The sequence below is a fragment of the Thalia democratica genome, chromosome 5 (assembly GCF_965202585.1).
Source record: "Thalia democratica chromosome 5, ktThaDemo2.hap1.1, whole genome shotgun sequence".
NCBI classification, from domain to species: domain Eukaryota; kingdom Metazoa; phylum Chordata; class Thaliacea; order Salpida; family Salpidae; genus Thalia; species Thalia democratica.
Window position 1 is genome coordinate 42,520,521 of NC_139169.1, and position 26,535 is coordinate 42,547,055.

Sequence of the window (26,535 nt, forward strand, 5' to 3'; positions counted from 1 at the left end):
GTATTTAACTTTTATTATAAAAAAAAATATTTAAAAAATTTATTGTTTGTTTTGTTTTGTGTTTGTTTATTATTCTTGTTATAGTTATACTTATTTATAAATATTATTTATTTAAACTTGTGATCGTACCACATGAACCATCAGACTAAAGTCTGACTGAACCATCAGACAAGCTTTCTGTTTTTTGAAAGCTAGTGGTCTAATAGTCAAAGTAGTAAACTTAAAACTTTATAACAACTTGAGCTTGTCAAGCGGTTCATGTAAGTCTATATTTTGGTTCTGATAGAATTTAGCTTCGCCAACTTTTCTTTTAATTAAGTTTATAAGTAAAAATAAATGTATACGTTCTATAATTTCAATAATCTAAAATAGAAGGTATTTTTTTCTGTGGAAGCAAGTAGATATTAGCCTAACTAAGTATGTTGTTTTAAGCAAAAGTTAACTTTACGATTTATTTTTTATGTTTAGTTACTTTAACTTAAGTTTCATTTTCTTATTTGTTTTTAAATTAACAAGATTTATACAAAATTCTCAAATTCGTCCAGGACACAGTCAATCTTTTTATTTTTTATCCTTTAGTTATTTGATAAAATGTTTATTTTAATAACAACATTTTAGGAAAAAATAGTTTGCCGTTAAAGCAATTTAATTTAATTCTTTAATCTTTTTTTTAATTTTTTACTTGGGTTTTGTTTCATAAAAGTTGTTTTTGTTCATTGATAATACTATTTCTTTGAGATAAGAAGTTTGTAAGATACAGTTTCTTATTAATATAGGTTTTTGTAATTACTTTAATTAATGTTTGGGAACTTTTTTTTTTATCTTTGTTTTACCGATAACAGTAACTACTTATTAACAACAACTTACATCAAATAGTTCCTTTCTATAAAAGTTTTTAATTTAAAATTTATATGTAAAAATTGTTTGTTTTTATACTCATTTCATTTGGATTTACTCTTACTTACAAAAATATCATTATATGTAATGTAAAAAATCATTTAGCATTTACAAATTTTGGTTTTACACACAGTTTTGAATTACGACGTCATAAATATACTTTTTCACTTTTATTTACTTTTCAATTTTATTTTATTTAAATGAATGTGTTTCAGTTCTTTTAGTTTAACAAAGTTCACTGAGGACGGGACGGACTGTTGTCTGAAAGCGCTTTGAACTTAAATAGTATGCATTAAACTTGTAGATTTTTTAAACAATCGTTTGGTTTTTTAAATTAACGTATACATATATACTTTTTTATCACCATTTTTATCAATCTACTACTTCTTATGTTAAAGAGTTGTTTATTTCTTATTTACGTTATCTTGATGATCAAAATGATTTTTAAAGACCAAGCTAGCCCTTTGACTATATTTTGAAATGCTATTTGTATACTGATTTAAAAAACTTACTCAAATATTTTGTAAGCTCTAATCTAAGCCTCTAAGATACGGTTAGACTAAAAAAGTAGTTATAATTAAACATCTAGTTTTAAACATTCTAAAATTTCACAAAATTTTGTTTATAACTTATTTTGTTGATTTTGGTAAATTTTGACTTGTTGATTATTTATTTTATGCTAAGTATTTACTTAATGCCACTTTTATTTGTAATTACTTTAAAATTTACTTTAAATAGTTTACTTTATGTTATGTGTAGTATTGATATTAAAAACTAAACTACATAATTTTAATCTCAAGTTTCGTTTATTGTTTGGCTTAGTTTTTAGGAAAATTAAATAATTTAAAACTTTTCAGACTATTTACGTCATTTAGGATCTCTACTACGGCCTACGTAACCAAACCAAACAAGTTCTTGTAAAAGGTTATCAATTTTTATTTTTTTATTTAGTAAAAAGGTATTATAATTGTTCAGTTTATTTTTTTTAACGATTTTTTAACATTTTTTAACATTTTTAACGATTTGAACATTTTTTAAACAAATGACTTGTTTAATAAGTTTTATATTTCGTAAAAAATAAGTGTTCTAAGTCTTATCGACTGTAATTTTTATTCTTTTTGTTCATAAAAATTGTATTGCTTGCTTTTAGCCCTGGCTTATTAAAAAGTATGTTAAAATATTTAGTTTATGTTATACAGCACTAAATATATCTTTTTAAATTAACAAATCATCTAACTACATTTTGATCTTTGCTTTCTAATGGACTGAACTTTTAAAAAATAAATTCACCATATGAAATATATTCAAAAACTAAAAATCTTTAATGATTAAAAATAAATTTCTAATGTATACTGTTGAAATTGTTAGTAGAGCTGTAAGAACAAATAATATTTTACTGTTTATAAAAACCAAATAGTTTATAAGCTCTTAGTTTAGAGTTTTCTTTAAAAATTCAACTAATGTGCTTTTGTCAAATGATGTAACAACAGTAAAGTCTTAAATAAAGAAAGAAATTTGTGAAGCCCACAACTAAGGTCAATGGATTGGTGTGGAGAAAGACCTTTTGGTCATCAAGCTAAGCACCATAACAGAGTTCTAAAGTGGGCCTCTTGTTATCTTAGGGGCTATTTTGGCCACTTGAGGGCTAGCTTCCTTTATTTTATTATTTTTGAAAAAACAAAAACTTGCTTGCTTACCTTCACATAATTTTCATAACATTTATTTTTTGTTTAAGGTGGAAAAACATGAGTACTTACTTTTCCACCTTAAACAAAAAATAAATGTTATGAAAATTATGTGAAGGTAAGCAAGCAAGTTTTGTTATGTTTAATTTTACTTGATTTTTTTGAAATTGTGTCAGCCATGGATTCTAATCATGCAGCATTCTACTTAAAGAGTTTTTAAAGCTGTCATTAAAATTACTCCTTCAGGCCACACTGTTAACTAGTTGTTAATTATCCAAAAAAAAACTCAGTAATTCCCTAGGATGATGTTGCACCAATATTAAACTGAAAAAGTATTATATTTGATGTCTTTTTAAACCATAATTCTCGGCTAAAAATTTGTGTTTTATAAGTATATAAATAAAATTTAACTTATTTATCATAAACTTTTAAAACTTAATATTAAATTGCTTTTATTTGACAATATAAAGCAATTATATCAATACATAAATTTATATTGATTACAATATCAGAAAATAAAGTCAATTAAATTTTTTAGTTTATCAATTTCAATTTAGTTCTTACTATGAAATGATTTTATAAAGCTTGTTTAAAGCAAAGTATCTTTTTATAATAAACATGTTAGGCTTAAAACATAGGTTTTTAGCATATAATTATGGTTAAAAAAGACATCAAGTATAATATTTTTTCACTTTGATATTGCTACAACATCATCCCAGGGAATTACCAAAAACTCAATCTTTAAAAAAGAAAATATTTGGTGACTAGCCATTTGACAATCTTTTACAATTTTTAAATCTCAATTATTATTAAAAATGACAATATGTAGGAAAATCCTGATGCTCAAATATCCAAGCAATTGTTTATTAACTCTACAACTAAAAGTAAAGCTGTGTGATCACTACCAGTAGAACTCACATTCAGCATTGTAAAAAAAATAATAGAAAAAATTCTAATCTTAGATTTATAAAAGCAAACTATTACTTAAAATAGTGCTCCAAATCTTTGATAGCTTAAAATACCACAAAAATTTAATCTATAATGATTCTTATAAGTTGTTCTAAAGCAAATATAAATAGTTAACTGCAATTAATTAAAGAAAAACTAAATTAAAACAGTCAAATAAATAGAGTGCATACATTTAAAACTTCTTTATAAACCCAAAAAACAAAACATTGAACTCAAGTTTAATATTGAATTTTTAAAAGCTTTAAGACATTGTATTACAAAACTATTTTTCTCTTGTTTATCTTGCAAAGGATAGAGTTTGAGAATGGTTTTTTTTTACCATTTAAAACATAAAAAAGTTTTATTATCATTTCAACTTTTAACATTTTCTTGATAAGAAAGAAAAATGTGAATGCTAAAAATTAAGGTCAATGGATAGGTCTGGAGAAAGACCTCTAGGTCATCAAGCCTCACACCATATTTTTGTAAACAGTTTTTGAGCAAAAAAAAAAAGAATATCTTGTTAAACATCTATTTTTTCCTACAAAATATTAAACTGTTGACCTTAAATTTTTTTTAAATTTTTCCCTGAATTGAAAAATATTCTATGGTGACAATTAAAAAGCAATTAAATTTTTTATTATCTAAAGCAGTAGTCTTTAAGCTAATCAAAATCTGTGCACCCTAAATTACAAAATCAAAATTCTGTGCAATCAGATGTGCGAATATCTAGTATAAGTTTTACATTTCCTGTGATATCTAATGCAGGGTTTCCCAAAGATTTCTCAAAAAACAACTATAAACATCGCTTAAGACCTCTTTTGCTGTTCATTGTCATTTAAAAAATTACTAGTGTAAGTTTCAATTTATGGCCTTGTGGCCCCCTAAATTTCCTAAATTCTTTCCATAATATCTAGTATAAGTTTTAAAATTACCACTAAAAATCTCTAATACTTTTTTTTTGCTGTTCATCATAAATTCCAGAATATCTAGTGTAAGGTTTAATTTAAATTAATCGTCAAGTTACTATTCATGCACCCCAAAATAAATTTCGTGTGCACTGGTGTACACTTGAAGACCACTGATTTAAAGAAAAAACAATATAAAAAAAATAACTCAAATTAAAAGCAATTTTAAAGTAGAATTTTTTTATTATAAAGTTAATAGTAAGCTGAGAAAGATTGCTTAAAAACTGTAGGAAAAGATAAATGTTAAATAAAATTTTCTTTTTTTTTTGTATTTTTAAATTTGCCTATCTATAAGGATGTTATTGTACTTTCTGACTTTTTCCCCTTATATATCACAAACTAGTTTTAAATAAAAGAAACAATAAAAACCTGAGTTGAAGATCTTTAGAATAAGATCAACATGTAAAAAACATGCCTTACCCCCTATGTTCTTAAACTTCAAATTTACACTAGTAACAATGTATTCAACATCATTTTATATAAACAAAATACAATTTAATTCTTAGTTTGTTTTAGGCTGTTCTTTGTTTAACAATTAAGATTTTATGGCAATTTATTTGCATATGTCAAAATTTATAATGCATATTTACTTTTAACATTTTTTTGCTTCCTTAACTTTAGAAAATTTAAGCCTCTGTAACAGGAGTAAGGCAAGATAGTCACTGGTCTTTATAAATTTCATCCAGGTGAACTGATTTTGGTCCAGGTTTTTGAAAGTACAAGTTTTCTTGTTAATTAGTATTATAAAATTAGTTTTAAAGTATAAAACTGTTTTAAAAAATATAAAAATATTGAAAATGTACTTTAATGGTACTTTAAATGTGTTTTTTAATAAATAAAAGTCTAGTTGGTACAAAAATATTATTGTGTGTAATAGATGTTATGTATCTTATTTAAATATTATTATAAAAATAAAAATTGTTCAAAATTCCAGATTTTTTGACTTAAATTTTTTAATTGCAGAGTTCCAGGTTAAATGGCTACCCTTATAAAAAATCTTAGTTCTGCAAGTTTTAGAAAAATGTTTAGATAGACTTCAAATGATTTCAACCTTTTTCAAAAGCTTAAATTTGACTCCAATACATTGTTACTTATTGATTTTAAATATGTTAAGCGGGTACACAACAGTTTAAATTCTGACAATTCCAATTTTAATATTTTTGAGTTGTTGTAAACTGTATCTTTAAAAATATATTAAAAAAAAAACAACATAGACCTATTTATTAGGTTTTTAATTACATTTTTCTTATTTTTAGCATCAAGTGACTTTTGAAGATGTTACCTCTTAAAAGTTGTATAAAAATTTGAATATCCTGAATTTATATTTTTATAATATTAACTTTCCTCTAACCATGTTAGGCATTTTATATTTGAAAACAATAAAAAGTTTATATAAAAGTAAATTAAAGTTTGTACACAACTATAAAATTTGATATAATGTTTATAGGGGACTTTATTGCATACTAATCAAAATAAAACATAATTTAAACTACTTCAAAGGTAAAATAAAAATCTGAAAACTGTTATGTTTAAAATTTAATTTCAGTATCATTCTATAAGGACTTTAGGCACATTGCACAAACCCTCATATCATGAGTTTTGAAAAATAAATTAAATTCTATATAAAATTAAGAGTGCTAAGTTTCCTTTAAAAGTCTAGCAGCTTTTAGATATTTTTTTAGTAACAGTAGTTAAACTTAAATTTTTTACAGTTCTTTTGTTGGTTAAATTGTATAATGGACGCAATTCAAGGATACGGAAGTTCAGATGAAGAAAGACAACCAACAGAAGATGAAGTACTACATTTAAAGCCACTAGAGTCAAAAATGTCTCTGGTGGTCAACACAACACCAGATGTAATGATTCCAAAAGAAGTTTTTAATACACGAATTGTTGATCCTGACAGTAAGAAGCAAGTCATGTACAACCCAACTTATGAAGAGATGTGGCAACCAAAACAGGTGGTATAATTTGAAATGAGTATTGTTTCTTTTTGATAACTGCTGTGGTTTAATTTTCTTAATTTTTGTTTTTAAATTATTTTGATTAATTATAATTTTGATTATATTAAACTACTTTTTTAAACAACATGGAAGTTTTGATAATTAATAGTTTTTAAAATGTTTAATTTTTTTATGGCCATAAAGGGAGATTGAAGCATTTTATAAAAAAATACTAATTTATATTTCTAAGCTTGTATGAACCAAATGTTTTTTATACATTATTTTATAATATCAAATTTATTGATGTATTGTCAGTTTAGTAAAATTTTAATAAATGCAAAAAGGTAAGTTTTTTTTTAATTTTTTAATATTTGTCAAACTTTTGATTTTTTAAGCTAGAGACTTAAATTTTAATTAAATATTTTTTGCATGATTTAAAAAAAATCTAATTAAAATTTTTTATTATTATTAAAAAAAAGAATTTTAAGTTTAGTCATAAGTTTTACTGTAAGCTTGGAATTATAAGAACTTTTTTATAACTTCTAAAGATTAGTTTGATTTTTTTTTAAACATTTATTCTAAATAATTGGGAATAAATAAGTTTAAATACATTTAATTTTTTTATTTTATAGTATCCATTCAAAAAGAACAACCTATTCTAGAAGTGTTAAATTTTGATCAACCTCAAAACAAAGTTATAAAACAAACTTTATTTCTGTGTGGCTTAAGCATATATTTAAATTAATTATATAGTTGTAGCATATTTTTATACTATTAAATTAATTATCAAAAGACTTGCTTCTAGCCAAACTAGTTTTTACATAACAAAAAATATTCAATACAAAAGTTATATGTGAATTTATTTAGGGCCCTTTGGATCCCACGAAAACGCAGCAGCAGCTAGCAAGGAAGAATATGCTCACAGGTTTTATAGAACCTGCTCATGTGAGTGAATTCCAATTTGAAAACCAAAGAAGAACTTTTCATAGCTATGGTATTTACATTTGTTTTAAATATATAGATCTGTAATTTTAACTGCATTTTAAATATTTATTTAAAGTTTTTAAATAATTGGTTTTGGGTAAATTTCTTACTTAACTTGAGTTTTTCATAAACTATTTTGTTCTTACTGCTTTTTGTTTTAATTACTAATTCATATACTTACAGGGTTCGTGCGCGTCAGGCTAAATCAGGCTAAGTCAGGCTAAATCAGTTTTTTTGAAAATAGTTGAAAAACGTCAGGCTAAATCAGTTTTTTATTTAAAAATTTGAGAATCTCAGTTTTTATCAGTTCAAATGCTTGAATATTTTTGATTAAAAAAATTGAGAAATCTTTTAAGATCAAATTGAGATGTCAATTTATTTCTAAATAAAGATTTACTTATTAAAGACAAAATCAGTCAGTATTTGTTAAAATAAATGCTTAAAACCTTTTGTTGAATCTCTAAAAAAAATTTAAGAATCTTCATTAATATGTTTTGAGTAGATTATATACGTCATGGTTATGACAAATCATATTTAAAATACAGTTTAAACATCACAGTTTAGTTCAACAACTTGGCTGTTTGTTTGAATTTGTTTACATCAGCTATGTTTTTCAGAGCTTAGTTGGTTGAACTGTTTTAATTTCTAATTTAAAGGCTTTATACCAAATACTTTTTAGATTAAAACTGTTAGCAGTTATTCATATATTTTACTGATTGTTTAAAGTTATTAGAGATATTCTCAACACTATAACTTAGCTTTAAGATTTAAGTACTAAGTTTTGTGGGAGTATAAATTTTAGGTACAATTCATTTTTCTTTACAAGAACAAAATATTAAGGGTTTTTTTTAATTTAAGTGTCAGTTTTTTCAAATCTGATACAACGTCAACAATCACTGTATTTATTTAGAGTTTAGGATTTATAATTATGTTTCAATTTTAATACTTGTGTTATTTTAGCGTTTCATTTTAAATTTTAATAAAACACGACAATGCTCATCTTTTTTTAAATCTTCTAGTTATTATGTTTTTACTTAGTGTAATTAAAATGAACAATTGTGTTTAGTAATATATTTTAAATTTTTAAACTAGAACTTTATTAGATATAACACTTATTTTAAAACTTATCACTGAATTTGTTATGTCAAGAGTATAGGAGGGGGGGGGGTCAATCACCTTTTTACAATTTAGTCTTATTTTAATGAGTTGTAACTAAGCTACCAGTTGCTTTTTGCAGATTTTTAAAGCTCAAAATATTTTTGAGATAAAGCTGGTTGAAGTCGAATACTACAATAGTACTAATCAAGACCCACCAATACCTAAAATGACTTTAAAGGGAATTTTCCTCATTTTGAAAAAATGTCAGGCTAAATTGGTCTCAGTCAGGCTAAATGAAAAAAATTTCGCGCACGAACCCTGTACTTAGTTAAAGAAATTAAAACTAATTTTAAGATAAGCTGTATTTTAGCAGTTTGTGCCACATTAATCAAAAAAAACTGTAAACTGTATAATTGTTTTTAAGTCAGAATTTTGTAAAGGGGACAGAAATTTGTGGGCAAAATCACTAGCAAAATACTTATTTACAACTAATGGGATCTCAAAGCGTGTTTGTTGCCCTTAGTTTGGGAATTACTAATGTAAATATAGCTCAACATAACTGAAAATTGTTTTGTTTATAAAAGTCAACTAGTTATATTTTATAATTCTCTGCCAAGTTTTTGAACAATTTAAAAGAATTATGAAAATAACTAACCTTAAGCAGGGTTGCCACTTTACCTGGAATCCTGGAAAAACCTGGAATTTGACAATTTAGGCAAAAAAAACCTGGAATTTTGAACACAAATCACTAAAAAAACCTGTAATTTTAATAATTTTCACATGTTCAGTAGTAAAATTTCGACTTGACTAAAAAAATATATCATATAAATAAAAAGATTTTCTCATCATAAAAGTTTTTTTTATTAAAAACATATCTAAAGCAGCTTTACAGTATCTTTTCAATGTTTTTATACTATTTAACACAGTTTCTTACCTTAAACTTAACTTTAAACTAAAAATAGACCCAAATATGCGTACTTTTAAAAGCCTGGAAATTTTTTATAATAAGTTTTATAAAATAGGTTAAGTGGCAACCCTGTTAAAGTCAAAACTATAAATATAAGTACTTGATTATTAGTCAGAGATATAAATAGTTATGATTTATGTTCAAGATTACAAAACATTAAAAAATTGCATAATTTTAGTCAAAAATATAGCTGAAATTAAGTATATTATAGATCAGGGGTCGGCAGGCAGTTAGTACTCGGGGGCCAAATTTCAAGTTCCCAAAATCTTCGCGGGCCGCAGTTTTAGTTTTAGTGACATTTAAAAAAATATTTTGTTTTTAGTTTTAGTCACTTTACAGAAAGTTTTTATTTTTACTTAGTTTTTTTTTTCAATGACTTTTTGCTACAAATAGTTTAGATTTAAATTATAAGTATTTATCGGAATAAATTTTCATTGACTAATATACTTAAGTTTTAATAAAATTTTAAACACTTAGAAAGCTAAACTTAATGTTTTTTTTTGTTTCACTTACAACCTAACTATGTATAATAACCGAGCTTGAAAAACATTTTAGGGGGTATTTTTTTATAAGTTTTTTATACTAAGAACCACTTTTTCATATTTTAAAAATACTAAGATTTAAAAACAATTTTTTTGCATCTAAAATTTTTGCGTTTTCACTCTAAAAAAATCAGTAGTCAATTAAATAAAACTAATACCTATTTGTACTACAGAAAAGCTAAAACAAATTCTTTAACTTAATTAATGGTCAAATAATTAAATAAAGTACATTATTAGTAATTAATTAGTTTTTTCATGGTTGCCATTTTAAAAGCAAAAAATGTCTGAGTTATATTAAACCAGTTAAATTTATTAAAGTTAGAAAAGTTAAAAGGTTTTTGTTATTCAAGGTTTAATACCTAACTAAAATATCATCATTATAAAAAAATACCCAATACTTAAGATGACCAGAAAAAAAAACTAATGAGCTATAGTACAGACATAAAAATATTTTGAAATTTTGAAGATTTATTCGAGGTGTTTGATATAGATGCTTAACACATACCTGAGTTACTAAAAAATATTTCTAATATGTTTAAAATAGTCCAAGTTTTTAAAATTTTTAAACTAGCCTGTGTGTTTAAAAACACTGTTAAAAATTCAGTAAACTAAAGAACAAAAATCATTTTAAGTCAGCTTGCATGGACAATTAAGATTCTTAAATATTTCTAACAAAAACATAAATGTTATTAAGCCATTAATGAAGTAGAAAAAAATTATTAAGCAAAATAGCAATCTTTATCTGCAGTAAAAATATATAATAATAAAAACATATAATTGTTACAAATAATAAAAAGAGTAAATGTGAAATATAAGACGAGCTACAAGAATTAAAAAACATTAGTTAGGAGTTTACGGAGAAACAAAAAAAATTTGCTTAAGTCTGTTTTAACAAAGAACATGACTATTTTCAGTAAGTACAGACTAATCAGTAAATTTTTTTTAGGCAAATTATAAAGTAGCAAAATTAATTACTCAAAAGAAGTTACCCTTTAGAATCTTAGACTTTTTTAAAGAATTTGTGTTGGCGTAGCAAACTATTTTTGCTTATTTATTCTATTACAACAAGAAGTCGTGTTTAGGAAATGTCTGAAGATTATAAAGCCGCATATATCAAATTAGGACTTTAATCAATCTGTTAAGATAAGAGTACTGATACAACAAACATTGTTTATAATATCTAGACCAGGGTTTCCCAAACTCATTTTCTAAATCGCCCCCTTTTCAGAAATTTAAAAAATAATCGCCCCCCACGATTTTACAAAGTATTTTTTCTTTTGAGTACAAACTTTTGAGCCTAAAAAGTTGTGTTCAAAATGTAACTTAGACTGGTACTTCTTATGCACGCTCTTTTGGGCTGTGTTTAAAGTAGTTTACAGGGCTTGAGAAAATAAGTTACATTTGTTTTCTTATAAGCCCAGTAAAGTGTATTAAAATACTTAATTATTAAAAAGCCTTGTGTAATTTGTAATTAATCCTGTTTAGATATGAATTGTTTTGAAACTAATGAAACTTTTAGGGTAGTGGTGGACAACTTTTGTAGTTAGCAATTCATATTTACTAAAAAATCTTTTCTAGTTTCAACTCGTTAAAAAAATGTAATTGCGGGCTGCATAGTTTAAAAAAATAACATATATGAAAATTAAAAAACTAGAGCAAAATTGTAGTAAAATTATTTAGTATTATTGTGATCTAGAAAATACTATTGTGAACTGAAAACCAAATTGAAAGTGTATTTCAAAATATTAAGTATCAAAAGACTAAATTTTGTTTATTTTGCACAAGTAGTTTTCAAAATATTTAGCAGGTCGAAATTTGACTGGATCTTAACCGTACGTTACCCATCTAAAATCTTAACTTAAACCTGACATTATAACAATCTCTCATTAACGAATTTCGTACATTTAAAAGTTACAAAGTATACTAAGTAACTTATTTAAGCCGCACAAAATACTTAAATTATTTAAAGATAGGCATATTCTAAAATTACTATACCAGAGATTAAAAAGCTATAAAAGAATGAACAGTTATTTTACACATAATAAAATACATATTAAAATATAATTTCTGATCTAGTTTGAGGATGTTTGACCGACTGGTTGATTATCTCACATGAAAAGTGGTTTTATCAACAGCTTCAATTAATGCAGTAAAATTAATAATTTCAATGCTAAGATATATTATAAGCAAGTTAGTTGAAAAGTTAAAAACTTAATTTTAAACTTTTTAAACTATATGTTTTGTAGTAGAATACTATTAAATAGTATTTAACTTGGAATAACCTTTAGGAAACTAAACCTTAATTTAAAAAAATTCTTTTTTCTTAATTAAATTCTAAAAAATAAAATCAAAATTTTTGCAGTTAATTCTGTAAACAGAAAGTAATCGATTAAAAAATTTTTTAATTAAGTTTAAATTTTGTTTTGTAACTGTAGCAGTCTTTTTGATGGCTTATTTGAAACTGTTTAATTTTTTTTTATCTAGTTATTAGCCTATAATATTTTACCAGAAGAAAATAGTGAAAAACTAAAAGCTAGTGTTGAACTATTAAAATAAACAACACAATCTATTTGATAATATATTAAAAATTAAGATAAAACAAAAAACAGTTGTATTAATAGTTCAAAATTCCTTGATATATAGATCTTTTAACAATAATAAATCAAGTTAGAAAATAAAATTGATTATAAGAATCTTTAAAATGATAAATTTAAAATCAATTCAAACAGAGACCTCAAATCTATACTCTTTTAAAACCAAAAAAAAAATTTTTGAAATAAAAACTTTAATGGTTATCAAGATTTTTTTATTCATACAGATTAAACAAGTAATAACAAAAATATGTCAAATAAATTTCTTTCAAACAAATACTTTAATTACTATGCTATAAAAACTTTTAGTGTAATGTAAAACGACAAATATATACTACAAAATTAACCAGGTCAAAATAAAATTATTATCAGATTTATAACATAAACCATTTAATAAATACAGTAGACTTCCGCTTGAGTTTGCACTTTGAACAAAATCAAAAAGTGCAAACTCAAAAATTGTTGCCATTTTTAGTTTTTAATAATAAATTAAAATATCTTATATGCAATAACGTTATGCATAAACATAAAAATCAACTAAAACATAAAACAAACATTCATTAAAAAAATAGATCTATATAAGCTATTAAATATTATGTATTTTTGTTTTATTAATACTTAGTTAGTAATAGACTTTATTTAAGTTAAATTTAAGAAAATATAAATTTCCACTTTTTTTAGGTAAAATGTGCGAACTCAAGAGGAAGTCTACCGTAATTAATATTTATTAGGCGTTATGAAAACCTGTTGTAGAACAAATAACTTAATAATTTTTTTATTATAAAAAGACTACTTAAATACAATACAAACCAGGTTAAATAAGAAATATTTTAAATAATCGAATAAAATAAAAACACTTTCATAAAATAATGTCTGATACTAAAAATAGTCTAATATAATGTGAAGGATGAGATTCATGACTGCTCGCAAGTTTTTCTAATCTAATTTTTAATCAGTAATATAAAGTCTATTTACAAATATCTAGATTAGATCTTTTGCTCAAGATGTTGATAACTGAACTGAAAGCTTTCTCAACAACATAGCTAGAAGGAAAAACTATAAACAACAATCTAAATTCCTCTCAAATAATTGGATACTTTTGGCTTAGTTTTTGTTGAGTCCAAAAGCTTTCATATCGTTCTTTGGAAAAATCTACTTTTAATTCAAGGTCAGTTTGTAAGTCTGGTAAGGTTTCCTGTAAGTCGTTTACTTCAAAAAGATATGCCTCGAAGGGATCCATACTTTTATCTATATGATAGCTTTTTTGTGTCAAATCGAAATTTTACTACTTAATATGTTGAAATTGTTAAAAACTCCAGATCTTTTTAGGTTTTTTTTTGCCTAAATTGTCAAATTCCAGGTTTATAGGTAAATTATTTATTATTTAGTCTAACTTAGTGACTTTTCAAAAAACAATTGGAAATATCAAGAGGTGATATAACTATCACCTCATGATATTTCCAATAAAAATAAAAAAAACAGGGTTGCCAGTTTACCTAGAAGTTTAATAACATATAACATAGATTTTTACAAACCATTTATGATCACAAATAACATATATGTCAGGTTATAAAATGGTAAGAGGGATTCCGATCGTCTATGATCTATGTAATTGTTAAATAAGAAAATATATGTAATTAACATGAAAGTAGGAGCCATAAGTACTTGATTTTTTTCTCTATATTTTACATAAACAAAATAAAAATATTTTTGTTTAAGTTTTACCTCGGGATCAAATATTTAATATCAAGCTAAAATTAGTAAAATAACAATAAAAAAAGTAAAAATTGTATGACAGCCCAAAATTTTAAAATCGCCCCCTTTTCGCCCCCTTACTAGTTATCGCCCACCCTTTCGCCCCCTTACTAATTATCGCCCCCCAATTTACTAAAATCGCCCCCAGGGGGGCGATATCGCCCACTTTGGGAAACGCTGATCTAGACTCTAAACTTTCTAGGTTTGGTTCAATGCAAAGCACAAAAATAGGCAAAGATATTTCAAAAGCAAAGGTGCGATGCACCAATATAAAGTTTTTGAAAGTACAATTTTTTGCTTCTATTATCAGTATAAAATAAAATTAAAGGTAGAATAATTGTCTGAAATATCATAACAATATTTAAAAACACTGTTAAAGTACTTTAGATGTCTTTTTTTAATATGAAAATATGTGTATGATCGATTTTATGTGCCAAAACGAAAATTCACTACTTGACATGTATAAAATGTTTAAAATTTTAAGGTTTTTCTAGACTTTTTAAGCATAAATTGTCAAATTACAAGCTTTTCTGGGTTTCAAGTTTTTAAGCAACACTGATTGCTCACACCTATGTGTATACACTTAAATTAATAATATTTCAAATTATATCAGCTGCAGGATTTTAAATAACATTTATCATAATAAAAATGAACACTGTAGATCGATCAAAACATACATCATTAGTTTAGTTTGCCACTCTTTAAAGCAAAAAAGTCAGCGTGAGTGACACAAAACTAGCCTGATATCTTAGTATACAAAAAGCAATTCTAAAAAACTAAAAAAGCAATAAACTGGTCTGAGATTAGAAGTCTTCAATTTGTCATAGTCTGAGTGCTTTGCAATGTTTAGTTGAATTTGAACTATTTTGATTAACAATGTACAAACTTAATGAATTTACCATACCCAAATCTAGTTTGTATTAAATAGGTATTTCCAAAAAACATCAACCGTGTATATCAGTATGCAATGCATAAAAAAATTAACTTAACTTGCCAAAAAAAATTGTTTGTAAAATGAAAATATACACCAGACAAAAATTATTTTAATTTATGTCTTATATATTGTTTATAATGTGGTTGTACACAATTAGATATTGCATGTAGAAACAACAATCTTAGAAAGTTATGTATGTACAAAACTTGATATAACTTAGTTATTTAGTAAAAAGTAGTTTAAAATATGAGTATCTTTGTACATTGGTGTGCCTAGGAATTTATTTAAAGTGCACAGAAAACTTCTAAAAAATCTTTATGTGTCAAAACCAAAATAAAATAAACTTTATTTCTTATTACTTTGTATTTTAACTGTTTATATGCTCTCTCAAATATAACATTTAGTAAAAAAACATTTATAAAATAGACTTAGGAATAAAAAACTAAAAAAAAAACCAAAACTGTAAATCAAAGACTTCGTAGTTAATTACTGTTCATTAATTTTTTACAAAATGGTAAAAAATTGCATGTAGTTTAATTACTAAATACGTATTAGATAAGTAACTGACTAAAACAAAGCACTCTTAACACTGTTTTTTAAGATAACAACTTGCTGTTGTAAGAAGAAAATTATTATAAAACTGAGAAAAAACACTGATGGAAAGCTAACCTGTCTTTTTTCACATTTTTAAGCTAAAGTAGTAAAGCCTTTTAATTCTTTTAAAATTTTCTTGCTCAGCGGGCCACATTTACATGTTCGCGGGCCTCAAAAATTTCTTTCGAGGGCCGCATTCCATTCAAAAAAATAATGTGCTGGCGGGCCGCAGATTTATCCTTCGAGGGCCGCATTTGGCCCGCGGGCCGCAGTTTGCCGACCCCTCTTATAGATCATACACTATTTAACAATTTTAGTACACAGGATAGATATAGTGTTTAAATAGAAAAATATGATTAATATGTTTTTGGCTTCGTCTGTTATTTAAGAGATCCATTTAAAGAAAATAACTTACTTATAAATCTTAAAACTGATTTTTATTGGTAACAATATTTGATATGACTTGCAACAAGTTAAACTATGATAAATAGATAATAAAATTTTACAACTTTAAAATATAAATCTATTATAAAAACTAAGTAATTTTTTTATGTTCTTAAAATGTATTTTTATGTACCTTGTTAGTTGAACTTATAGCTAAAATTAGAAAAGTTAATTAAATGCTGCTTTAAGCTATGAAACTTTAAAATGATGTTAAAAAAACAGGCTTTTGTGAAGATCCCTCTGTAGATGCCATTGGAGCAAGCAAAGTAATTGGTGAGTTTTTGACATGGTTTTTTATAACTACTATATGAATAAATAAATACACTACCTAATAGTTTAGCTTATAGTATATTTACAGTATGTATGTATATTTTTATAAATGATTGATATTAAAATTGTGTTTTACAAAAAATGATTTAAAGTACTATAAATAAAAAAAAAGAGATATGATATTGAATAATAATAACAAACAGGGTTGCCACTCGGTCAGGAAAAGTCAGGAAATCAGGAAAAGTCAGGAAAAATTTTAAAAAATGACAAAAGTCAGGAAAAGTTAGGAAAAAATGGGGGGTTTTGAAAAAAAGTCAGGAAAAGTCAGGAAATTTGATAAAATTAAAAAAAAGTCAGTTTAAGTTTACAAAATTCCTTGTTTTCAAAAGCCTTCAAATGGTAAAAATTAATTAAAAGTCCTTTAAAGTCAGAAAAAAATTACAAAATTTTCCTAGAAATTTACAAAAATATTTATTTTTATTTCCAATGCCTTCACCTGGTATAAATTAGTAAAATATCCTTTATAAAACTGCAAAAGTTTTCTATTAACTTATTGCAGGGTTGCCACACACTCAGGGAATCTCAGGGAATTTTCAAACTGTAGAAAATCTCAGGGAAACTCAGGGAATTTTGGCATATTTCTTTTAACTCAGGGAAACTCAGGGAAGTTTTGATTTTTTCTCTAAATTTCAGGGAAGTTTTTGAAAATCTCAGGGAAATTTTTTTCTCGATCTAGAATGAGGTTTAGTTAATCCAGTTTCAATATTTTGTTCATAAGTAGTAATTTTTATTATTTAAGTGGTTATTTAGAATTTTTTAGCCTTGCGGCTAGTTCTTCAATATTCTTAGTATTAACATTGTAGTTTTTTTAAGTTGCTAGGAACAGTTGCTAGGAAAGACATACAAGTCATAATGAAGTTATTATGTATGCATTTAAGTGAGTTCTTAATTTGAAATTATTATTATAGTATAATTAAATTTTGTCAATTAAAATGTCAAACAAATTAAACTTTATTCTTTTATGTAGAAAGTTAACTAACAAGTTTACACAAAGTTGTGCAAAAATTTAGTTTTAAATTTTTAATTGGTTTTAATTTAAATTTAATAAACCTTTTAAGATTGAGTTTTTAAAACAGTTTTTTTCATAAATTTAATGAGGAGGCATACACATACAACCTTCCTTTTATTATTAAAGAAGAAAAATGAGAATGACGTATTAATAATTTGTGTTAGAAGAGAAAATTTTTTTTTTAAGATTTGAAAAATACTCAGGGAAACTCAGGGAAATTTAAGGTTACTCAGGGAAATTTTTGGTCACTCAGGGAAGATTTTTTGGCTCAAAGAGTGGCAACCATGTTATTGAACAAGTACCCTACTTGAACAAGCAGATTTTGTAAGCTTTTTAGTATTGATGATCTGTAGCAAGGACTTTTCCATAGTGAAACAGTGATATATACACAAAAGTTTATCAATCATAATTTTAGAATCAAAGTGTTTTTTGTTTAAATAATTGAGTTCTTTATAACTAAGCAGTTAGTTTAGTATTTTTTGTAACAAGTTAATGTGTATACTTTACCTCTTTATATTTTTTCAAAGTTATTTAAATTTATAAATTAAGTTATAAGAGAGGTATATGCCAAGATTAAATTTACTTATTATGTGTATTTTTTGTAGAGTAACTTAAGTTTTTAAAGTAAATATAAGTATATTTATTTGTTACAAATTTTATAATAAATGATAAGAGGAAATATTTTATACAACAGATATATAGTTTATAACGAAAGGTGTTTACATGATTTTATCTGCCAATTAATTGCTAATAACATTTTTTTTTTTATTTAAACGGTTTATTGAGCAATGCTTTCAAAATTTAACTAATTTCCTTGTCAAAACAAAATAAAATACTCACAAAAATTAATTAATCAAACAAAATACGAGTAAACTAAAGAAGCAATCAATATAAAACTAATCAGACTAATTATAAAAACTAAAATAGATAATTAGAACAAAAATGGACTATTTAAAAATGTTAAGTGTAATTCTAGATCCTTTATCAGGACCTAGTTGGTGATTAAGTTTAGATTTAATGTTTTTAATCATAATAGCCTTTACTGCAAGTAAAACATTTCTATTTTTACAAAATTTAAATACCTCAAAACAATTAAAAATATCATTATGATTCTGACAGATTCTACATTGTTCTATATGTGAAAAAACTGCACTATTTGTAGGTTTTGTATGTTCTTTAATTCTGACGAACAGTTGTCGCTCCGTTTCTCCAATAAATTGGGTATCCAGATCACCTGGACATTGAAACTTATAAACGATGCAATTTCTGTAGAGTTTGTTGTGATCTTTTCTTCAATGAAAAATAGTTTCCAACTTTAGATGTTCTGAAAGCTACTTTGATATTAATTCCAATTGTTTCCAAATTTTTTGTTATATTTCTGCTCAATTTTTCTGAAACCTTTTTTATATAAGGAACTGTTAAATACTGTTGTTTAGGAATTTGTGGCTTATCTTCTAATTTTTGAAGTTTTTCTATTTCATTGTTTATGAAATTAATTGGATAACCGTTTCTCAAAAGAAGATTCTTTATTCTATTTGTTTCTAGGTTCTGTAGTTCTTCTAACACTAATCTTTTGTTTCTGATGAACAATTGTCTAATCAAGTTTTTCTTCCATGATTGCGGGGTACAAGAGTGAAAATTTAATAGAACATCTGTGTTTGATGGTTTCTTGTAAATTGAGGTAGTAAATCTGTTCTCTTCCAGCTTAACACTTATGTCAAAAAAAGGAAGTTTATTTGATGTACTTGTTTCCATTGTGAAAACAAGATCTTGATGTAGAGTACTTAATTTTTGATTGAATTCATTTGCCATTTCCTCATTTGAGAAGATAGTAAAAATGTCGTCCACATATCTCGTGTACATTTTAGGTTGAATTTCATTTAAAAGACCTGTTTCTAATTTGTTAACGAATCAATTGGCCAAAAGGGGGCCAATGGCGATCCTATAGATAGTCCATCTATTTGTTTGAATACTTGATTATTAAAACAGAAGATGCTCTGTAAGCAAGTTTTCAGTATGTTCTTGAATACCTTTTTTGTTATTTTGATTTTGTGAATACTGAAAGATTTTCTTTTGAGTATACATCGTTTGCTACCATGTTTATTGTTTCCTCTAATGAAACACATGTGTATAGACTTTTTATGTCGAAGTAAAATCAACTTTTCTAAATCAGTAAATTCTAAATCAGTATTTTCTAAATCAGTTTTCAAATCAGTTTTCTAAATCAGTTTTACAAAGTAAAACTTTTCTAAATCAGTTTTACTTATATAAATTGTTCACTTAGTTTAATAAAATACTACATAAAATATATAGTTTACTTTTTTATGTCTTTTTTTTACAGTTACTTAAGTATATTCTTTTTTATTTGATTTTTAATTTAAGGATTTAATATTAAATAGTATTTTATTAAACTAAGTGAACACTTATGTAAGTAAAACTGATTTAGAAAAGTCAGGAAAATTTTGGTAAAAAGTCAGGAAAAGTCAGGAAATTTTTCTCAGCTTGATGAGTGGCAACCATGTATTTATTTTTTACAAAGCTCCGTTGAAGTGTCTTAATCCGTTAACACACAGAAACATGTGTTAGTGTAATAAAAGAATGATACTGTATAATTTGTTATTATTATATATTCCAGTGAACTTGCTTCGCTAGGATCTTTTGTTAAGAAACGCTTAAATTTATATTTTGAATAGATATGATATTGAATATTAATCTAAATTTTACAGAACTTTTAACTATAAGCACATTGATTACCAATTTACTTGAAGATATAAGTTTTAAATCAAAGCTGTAAATGTTGATAATTGGTGTATTATTAATTATATTTTACTAGTATGCTTAAATTGCTAAAAACAAACAATAATAAATTAATATTTTAAATTAAGTTTTTAAACAATCATTTTATGGTACATATATGAATATTTACGCTACTGAAGTATTTCTTTATAAATATTGTAAAATTTTTATATTGTTTTTATACTGTTACATAATAGGAAAAAAATAACATCTCTAAACATACCGTACGAAATCTAGGTTTTTTAAGATTATTGTATTAGAGAAAAAACATTATATTGAAAAATCAAAACTTGTTTAAAGTTTCCACGACGAATTTCAACGACGACTCCGAGAAGGACGAAGAAAAGACGAAGGAGGAGCTGGTGACGCGTCATCAGGAGAGGAAGGTGGAAGGAGGAGGGGAGGATCAGGTGGCATTGCAGAGCAGGAAGACGGTGTTTGAAAAACAGAAGAAGCGGCCCGAGGACAGGAGGAAAAGGTAATTATTACTAACTTATTAAATGCTAGCTACTTTGCTAAAAAATAGAACCTTTTTTTCACTGGCAGCATTACACTAATTAGATGCAGAGTTTGAACCATCTGCGTTCAATATATTTTGTTTTTGTTTTTTAATTAGTTTTTGTTATACTAGAATTGTTAAAAACTCAATGCCCTAGTTTGTACACAAAAAAGTATGATAAAAACAAACAAAAATACATAACATATTTATTAAATAGATAAAAAAGTATAGCATTAATGCTGTCAAATAACAAAATTGTAAAACTGTATTCCACACACCAGGGTGCGCAACAACGATCCGTCTGATTTGGAAGGATACACGGGACCGTGGGCGAGGTTCGTGGATGAGGAGACGGAATCGAAACCGAGCGAGGAGATGAGAAAGGAGCTGGACGAAATGCTGGCCAAGCGGAAGAAGAAGAACAAGAAGCAGGAGGAGAAGGTGGTTGAGGAGAAAAGCACCCTGCACATCGACGATCCACTTGATTACCAAGTTTGATTTTTTCATTAATTCAGCCGTTTTTCCTATTGGTCGAAAAAAAATTGTTCAAAGTAGTGTTTAATTAGTTTTTTAGGGATTAAGTATTTACTTTTCGTTTTTTACTTTTATTTAATTACTTTTTTCTAATCCATTCAAGTTTAGTAATTACTAGTTACTTCCTTTTTTAGTTTTAAACAGATATAATCTACATTATATAAGTTAGTATAATTTATTTAAGTTTTGATTATTGAAATCCTTTTAAAAGCTGCTAGTATGTACAACAAGTTTAAAAAGTTTATTTTTCTCACTAACTCAATATTATTCAGGGACGCAACTTCCTGCACATACCTCAGGATCTTGATGTCAACCTTAAAAGTTCAGAACCTCCAGCGAAATGTTACCTGCCGAAGAAGCTCATCCACACCTGGTCCGGACACACCAAAGGCGTCTCTTCGATCAAACTTTTCCCCAGATCCGGTCACTTGTTGCTGTCCACTTCCATGGATACTAAAGTCAAAGTGAGTCGTGTAAAACAAGTAATTAAATTTAATGCTTTTGTTAAATTAGTTCAGTAGTTCTCAAAGTAAGGGGGCGACACTGCTCCCTTTGGGAAACCCTGATTTAAGTCAACTGTGTATAGTAAAAACTACATTTTTTTTTACAACAAGAAATCGTATATTCAAAGCTTTTTATTGCATCTAATTTGTAAAACAAATGGTTTTTTTAATAAAGGAAAATATATGTTACGTATTAAGTGCTTCACAGTTAAATAACAACAGCTTTAAAAGTATTATGCAGTATTTTCAGCATAATAACAGAAGCTTTCACCTTTCTTAGTAGTTTCATAAGTATTAAAAATTTTTCCATTAAAAATTTTTAAAGATACTGTCATAATTTTTTAACTAGTTTGAAAGTTTCCATAAAAAAAACATTTGTTTGTTAAGCTTTAGTTTATTTTGTTAAGTATTTATTTCTCAAAGATTTAACAGTTTTTAAATATACAAATAACTATACAATGATTAAATGTTTAAGTGACTAGTGAAAGTAACAACTTTATTTAATTTGATACGGTGAGTAACTAATAATATATTATTTTCGAGAATTTAACTGTAGAATTGTACACAAACGCCTATTAGTGAACTAGTATTAATTAAATTTGTTTAAATTAAGTTTTAGAATTTCCATAAACAAGCTTATGTCACCCTTGCTTTTAAAACTTATGTTTTTTTCCAGTTTTAAAATTTAATAGTTCTGTTTTATTCTTTTTGTAACATTTTCATTTAGTAAATTTTTAGTTATATACTAATTTTTTACAAAGTATTAAAATTTATTTCAATACGTTTTCCTAATATGTGTTTAAATATTATAAATAATCATAGTAGTTCTTACTTATTTAATTATAATACTTCTTATTTATAAGTTTATAAACTTTGTTCTGCTGATACTAGTTATGGGAGGTGTACAAGAAGAGAAGGTTGATAAGAACTTACAGCGGACACGCCAAAGCTGTGAAAGATTCTTGTTTCAGCAACAATGGAGAAAAATTTCTCACCGCTGCCTATGACAGATTCGTTAAATTGTGGGATACTGAAACTGGTATGTTTTTATTTATTTTCTAATTCACTTTCTAATAACTTACTTTTTTGAAATTTATTTATTTATTAACTAATAACTATTATGATTTAATTTAGTAGTCTTGTTTCTCTCAAAATATTATTTTAAAAAGTACAAGATATTTTAAATAAATTTGACGAAATAAAGCTTATATTAACATTTAAGCTGTTATGAAATAAATATACTTTGTACGTCAGTGAAAATTTTTAAGTTCTAAATTTTGTCGTTAATACATCTCATGTCTAACATAAGTACTTCCCTAAACCGTAAAAAAGTATCAATAGATAAAACTATTACAGGTCAGTGCATCTCAAAGTTTTCCACTCACAAAATTCCATATTGTGTTAAATTCAATCCAGACCAAGGAAAACAAAATTTGTTTGTTGTCGGCACTTCAGACAAAAAAATTGTCACGGTTAGTTTTTTGTAAAATATGTTCAATTTATACACTTTAGTAAGGATAGTTTTTAAACGTTAAATTTTTAAACTTTTTGTAGAAAAGAACAAACGTTTTTTAAATATTTTAATATATGTTAGTAAATTTTACATGCGCAGAATAAAAAATAATAACAACAAAAAGCTTGATAACAATTTGTTCGTTACAATTAAAACGTTTAAAAAGCAATTTATTGTGAATTGAATGATGTGATGCTTTTTAAATCATATAAAAGTAACTAAAAAACAGTTAGAAAAAAATCAGGTTGTGACTCTTGAAATATTTCTCTTGAAAAGAGTTTACCAGTAATGAATCAGATTTCGAAAAAAAAATGTCACAATCGCAATTTGCATAAATAAAATTTGTCAGTTCGTATAAAATGCCTAGATTGAAATTTCTTAACCAGAAATAAACTCAGTTTCGATTTGTTTTTTAACACTTCATTTATTAATTGTTTTATAAAATCAAAAAACTATTTGCTGCTTAAAATAACGTTATGACGTCGCGACAGTTCGACATCAACAGCGGGGACGTGGTGCAAGAGTACGATCGGCACTTGGGGGCGGTGAACACGATCACGTTCGTTGACAACAACACCAAGTTCGTGAGCACTTCCGACGACAAGTCGCTCAGGGTGTGGGAGTGGGACATACCTGTCGATTTCAAAGTTGGTGTTTCGATAAGTTCATTTACTTATATTTGTTATTTTTATATTTAAACTAACCTGTTTTTTAGTGCTTTAGAATTTAAATATGTAGAAGTTTTAAAGTATGACTAATTAATAGTTATCGAAGTTATTTAATTAAATAAATTAATGTTTATTACTTTTTTCTAGTACATCGCCGACCCTAGTATGCACTCTATGCCCTCAAGTACACTTTCGCCCAACGGGAAATACCTGGGGTGCCAGTCCCTTGACAACCAGATTGTCATGTTCGATGTTCACGGAAGGTTCAGGGTCAAACAGAAGAAAAAGTTCAAAGGACACATGGTGAGTTATAATGTTTTTTTTTCAAATAATACTAGATAATATAGTTTTTGTCAGCTATCTGAACTGTTTGGTATAACTCTCATTAAAGTTTATAAAAAGTTGATTGTTTATTTATATCTACAATATAAAAATTCAATTTTTAGTGAGTCAGTCAAAACTGTTTATAGTGTTGAGTAATAGAATTATGCTAAAGTATATATACAAAGTTTAAGCAATTATTTTTAAACATAATTTTTTTACAAAACGTACATGAAACTTTACTTATAACTGTGTACTTTATATCTCATGTTGGGACTATTTTAAATGGAAAAGAAAAAAATATATATACGATAAACTTAAATAATAAATTTTTAAATACCTTTTACGCTAATAAGTTTGAATATTAAGAAATAATTCTAACTTGTATTTTTTTAACTTGTTTGATAATTTAAATGTTATAAATGACTGTAAAATAAATGGTTTACTAATATTTGTCATTTAATTTATAGTTTTTCAAGTAAATTTTTTATAGTATTTTTAGTTGACTACTTGTAAAAATTATAATTTGTTTTCATTGGTTATCACTTTTACATAATTAACGAAATCAATTTAATTTAACGTTTGTATATTTTTTTTACTGAATGCTTTAAAAGATCTGACAAACCAGTATAAACTTTTTAATAAATACCATAATGCTTTTGTAAAAATATTATTACTACTACATAAATAAATTTGTTAAAAAAAAAGTATATTTTTAGTTATGGTTTTTTTTTAGAAAAATACTAATCACAGAATGCTATTTTTTTTTATTCTCTAGGTGGCGGGATACGCCTGTCAGATGACGTTTTCACCGGAAATGTCGTATGTTGCCAGTGGCGACGGTGATGGCAAGGTGTGCATATGGGACTGGAAGACGACCCGGATGTACAGCAAGTTCCAGGCTCACGACGCGCCATGCCTCGGTTGCATCTGGCATCCGCATGAAACTTCCAAGCTCATAACTGCTGGGTGGGACGGCCAGATCAAGTTGTGGGATTAAACATAAGTTTAATGAATGTTCTTGATTATGATAGCAAATTTTCAATTGGGTATTAGTAAATAAATATAAATTCATTGTTTTTGACTGCTTTTTCTAAATAACTTTTTTAAATAAATGTCTTTGTAAAGGCAAGTCTTGTTACATACCTAAATTTGTTAATTTACTTTTTTTTATGCTTTAGAAGTTTTTAAGAAAATTTTTTACTAACAATTTATATATAGAATTTCTTTTCATAGGCTAAAAATGTTGTAGATAGCAGTTTAATTTAAAGACTTTTGATGTATTTATAATTAAAATAATTCAAAAGTTCAGTTTTAAATCAGTAAATTAAGCTTCTAGTATACTATTTTGCTCAATTGTATAATAAAAAAATAATATATATATATACAGGGTTGCCACTTAACCTGGAATCCTGGAAAAACCTGGAATTTGAGAAAATTTGAAAAAAACCAGGAATTTTTATCAAAAAACCTGGAAAAACATGAAATTTTTTATTAATTCTAACATTTTCAGCAGTGAAATTTCAATTTGAGACAGAAATTTATCACATAAATATGATTTTTTGTCATCATCAAATTTTTTTTATTTGAAAACACATTTAAAGTAACTTTACAGTATGTTTTCAATGTTTTTATAGTATTTAACACATTTTCTTATATAGAAATTAATTTAAAACTAAAAATCGACCCAAAAATGTGTAATTTTAAAAAACCTGGAAGAAATTTGGAAAACCTCGAAAAAATTTGGAAAAACGAGTGGCAACCCTGTATATATAACTACAAACATTTATCTACTTAACTTTACTTTTTTCAGAAATAAGAGTATTTCATTTTGAATTAGCTTTTTTCTTTGTCTAATAATGGTTTTTTTAAATACATTGACATTTTTTAATATAAACTTTCAATAAATAAACTAAAACCTAACTTCTTTTCTAGTTTTACTTTTTTATGTTATGAAATTTTTTTATTTTATTTTGTAAGATTGATATATAATAATACCAGTGAAGTATCAC

The 26,535-nt window shown here is 25.7% G+C and overlaps 1 protein-coding gene across 1 annotated transcript; it reads left to right on the forward strand.

Moving 5' to 3' along the window:
* The first annotated feature begins 6,215 nt into the window (after positions 1–6,215).
* On the forward strand, positions 6,216–26,535 carry LOC145837140 (pre-mRNA-processing factor 17-like). The gene is made up of 11 exons (XM_082944907.1): positions 6,216–6,459; positions 7,309–7,435; positions 16,573–16,623; positions 20,786–20,963; positions 21,266–21,476; positions 21,791–21,982; positions 22,913–23,060; positions 23,378–23,493; positions 24,026–24,181; positions 24,350–24,505; positions 25,302–26,535. Exons 1-11 carry the CDS (start codon positions 6,235–6,237, stop codon positions 25,521–25,523), a joined length of 1,782 nt encoding a protein of 593 aa, XP_082801033.1. The 5' UTR covers positions 6,216–6,234; the 3' UTR covers positions 25,524–26,535.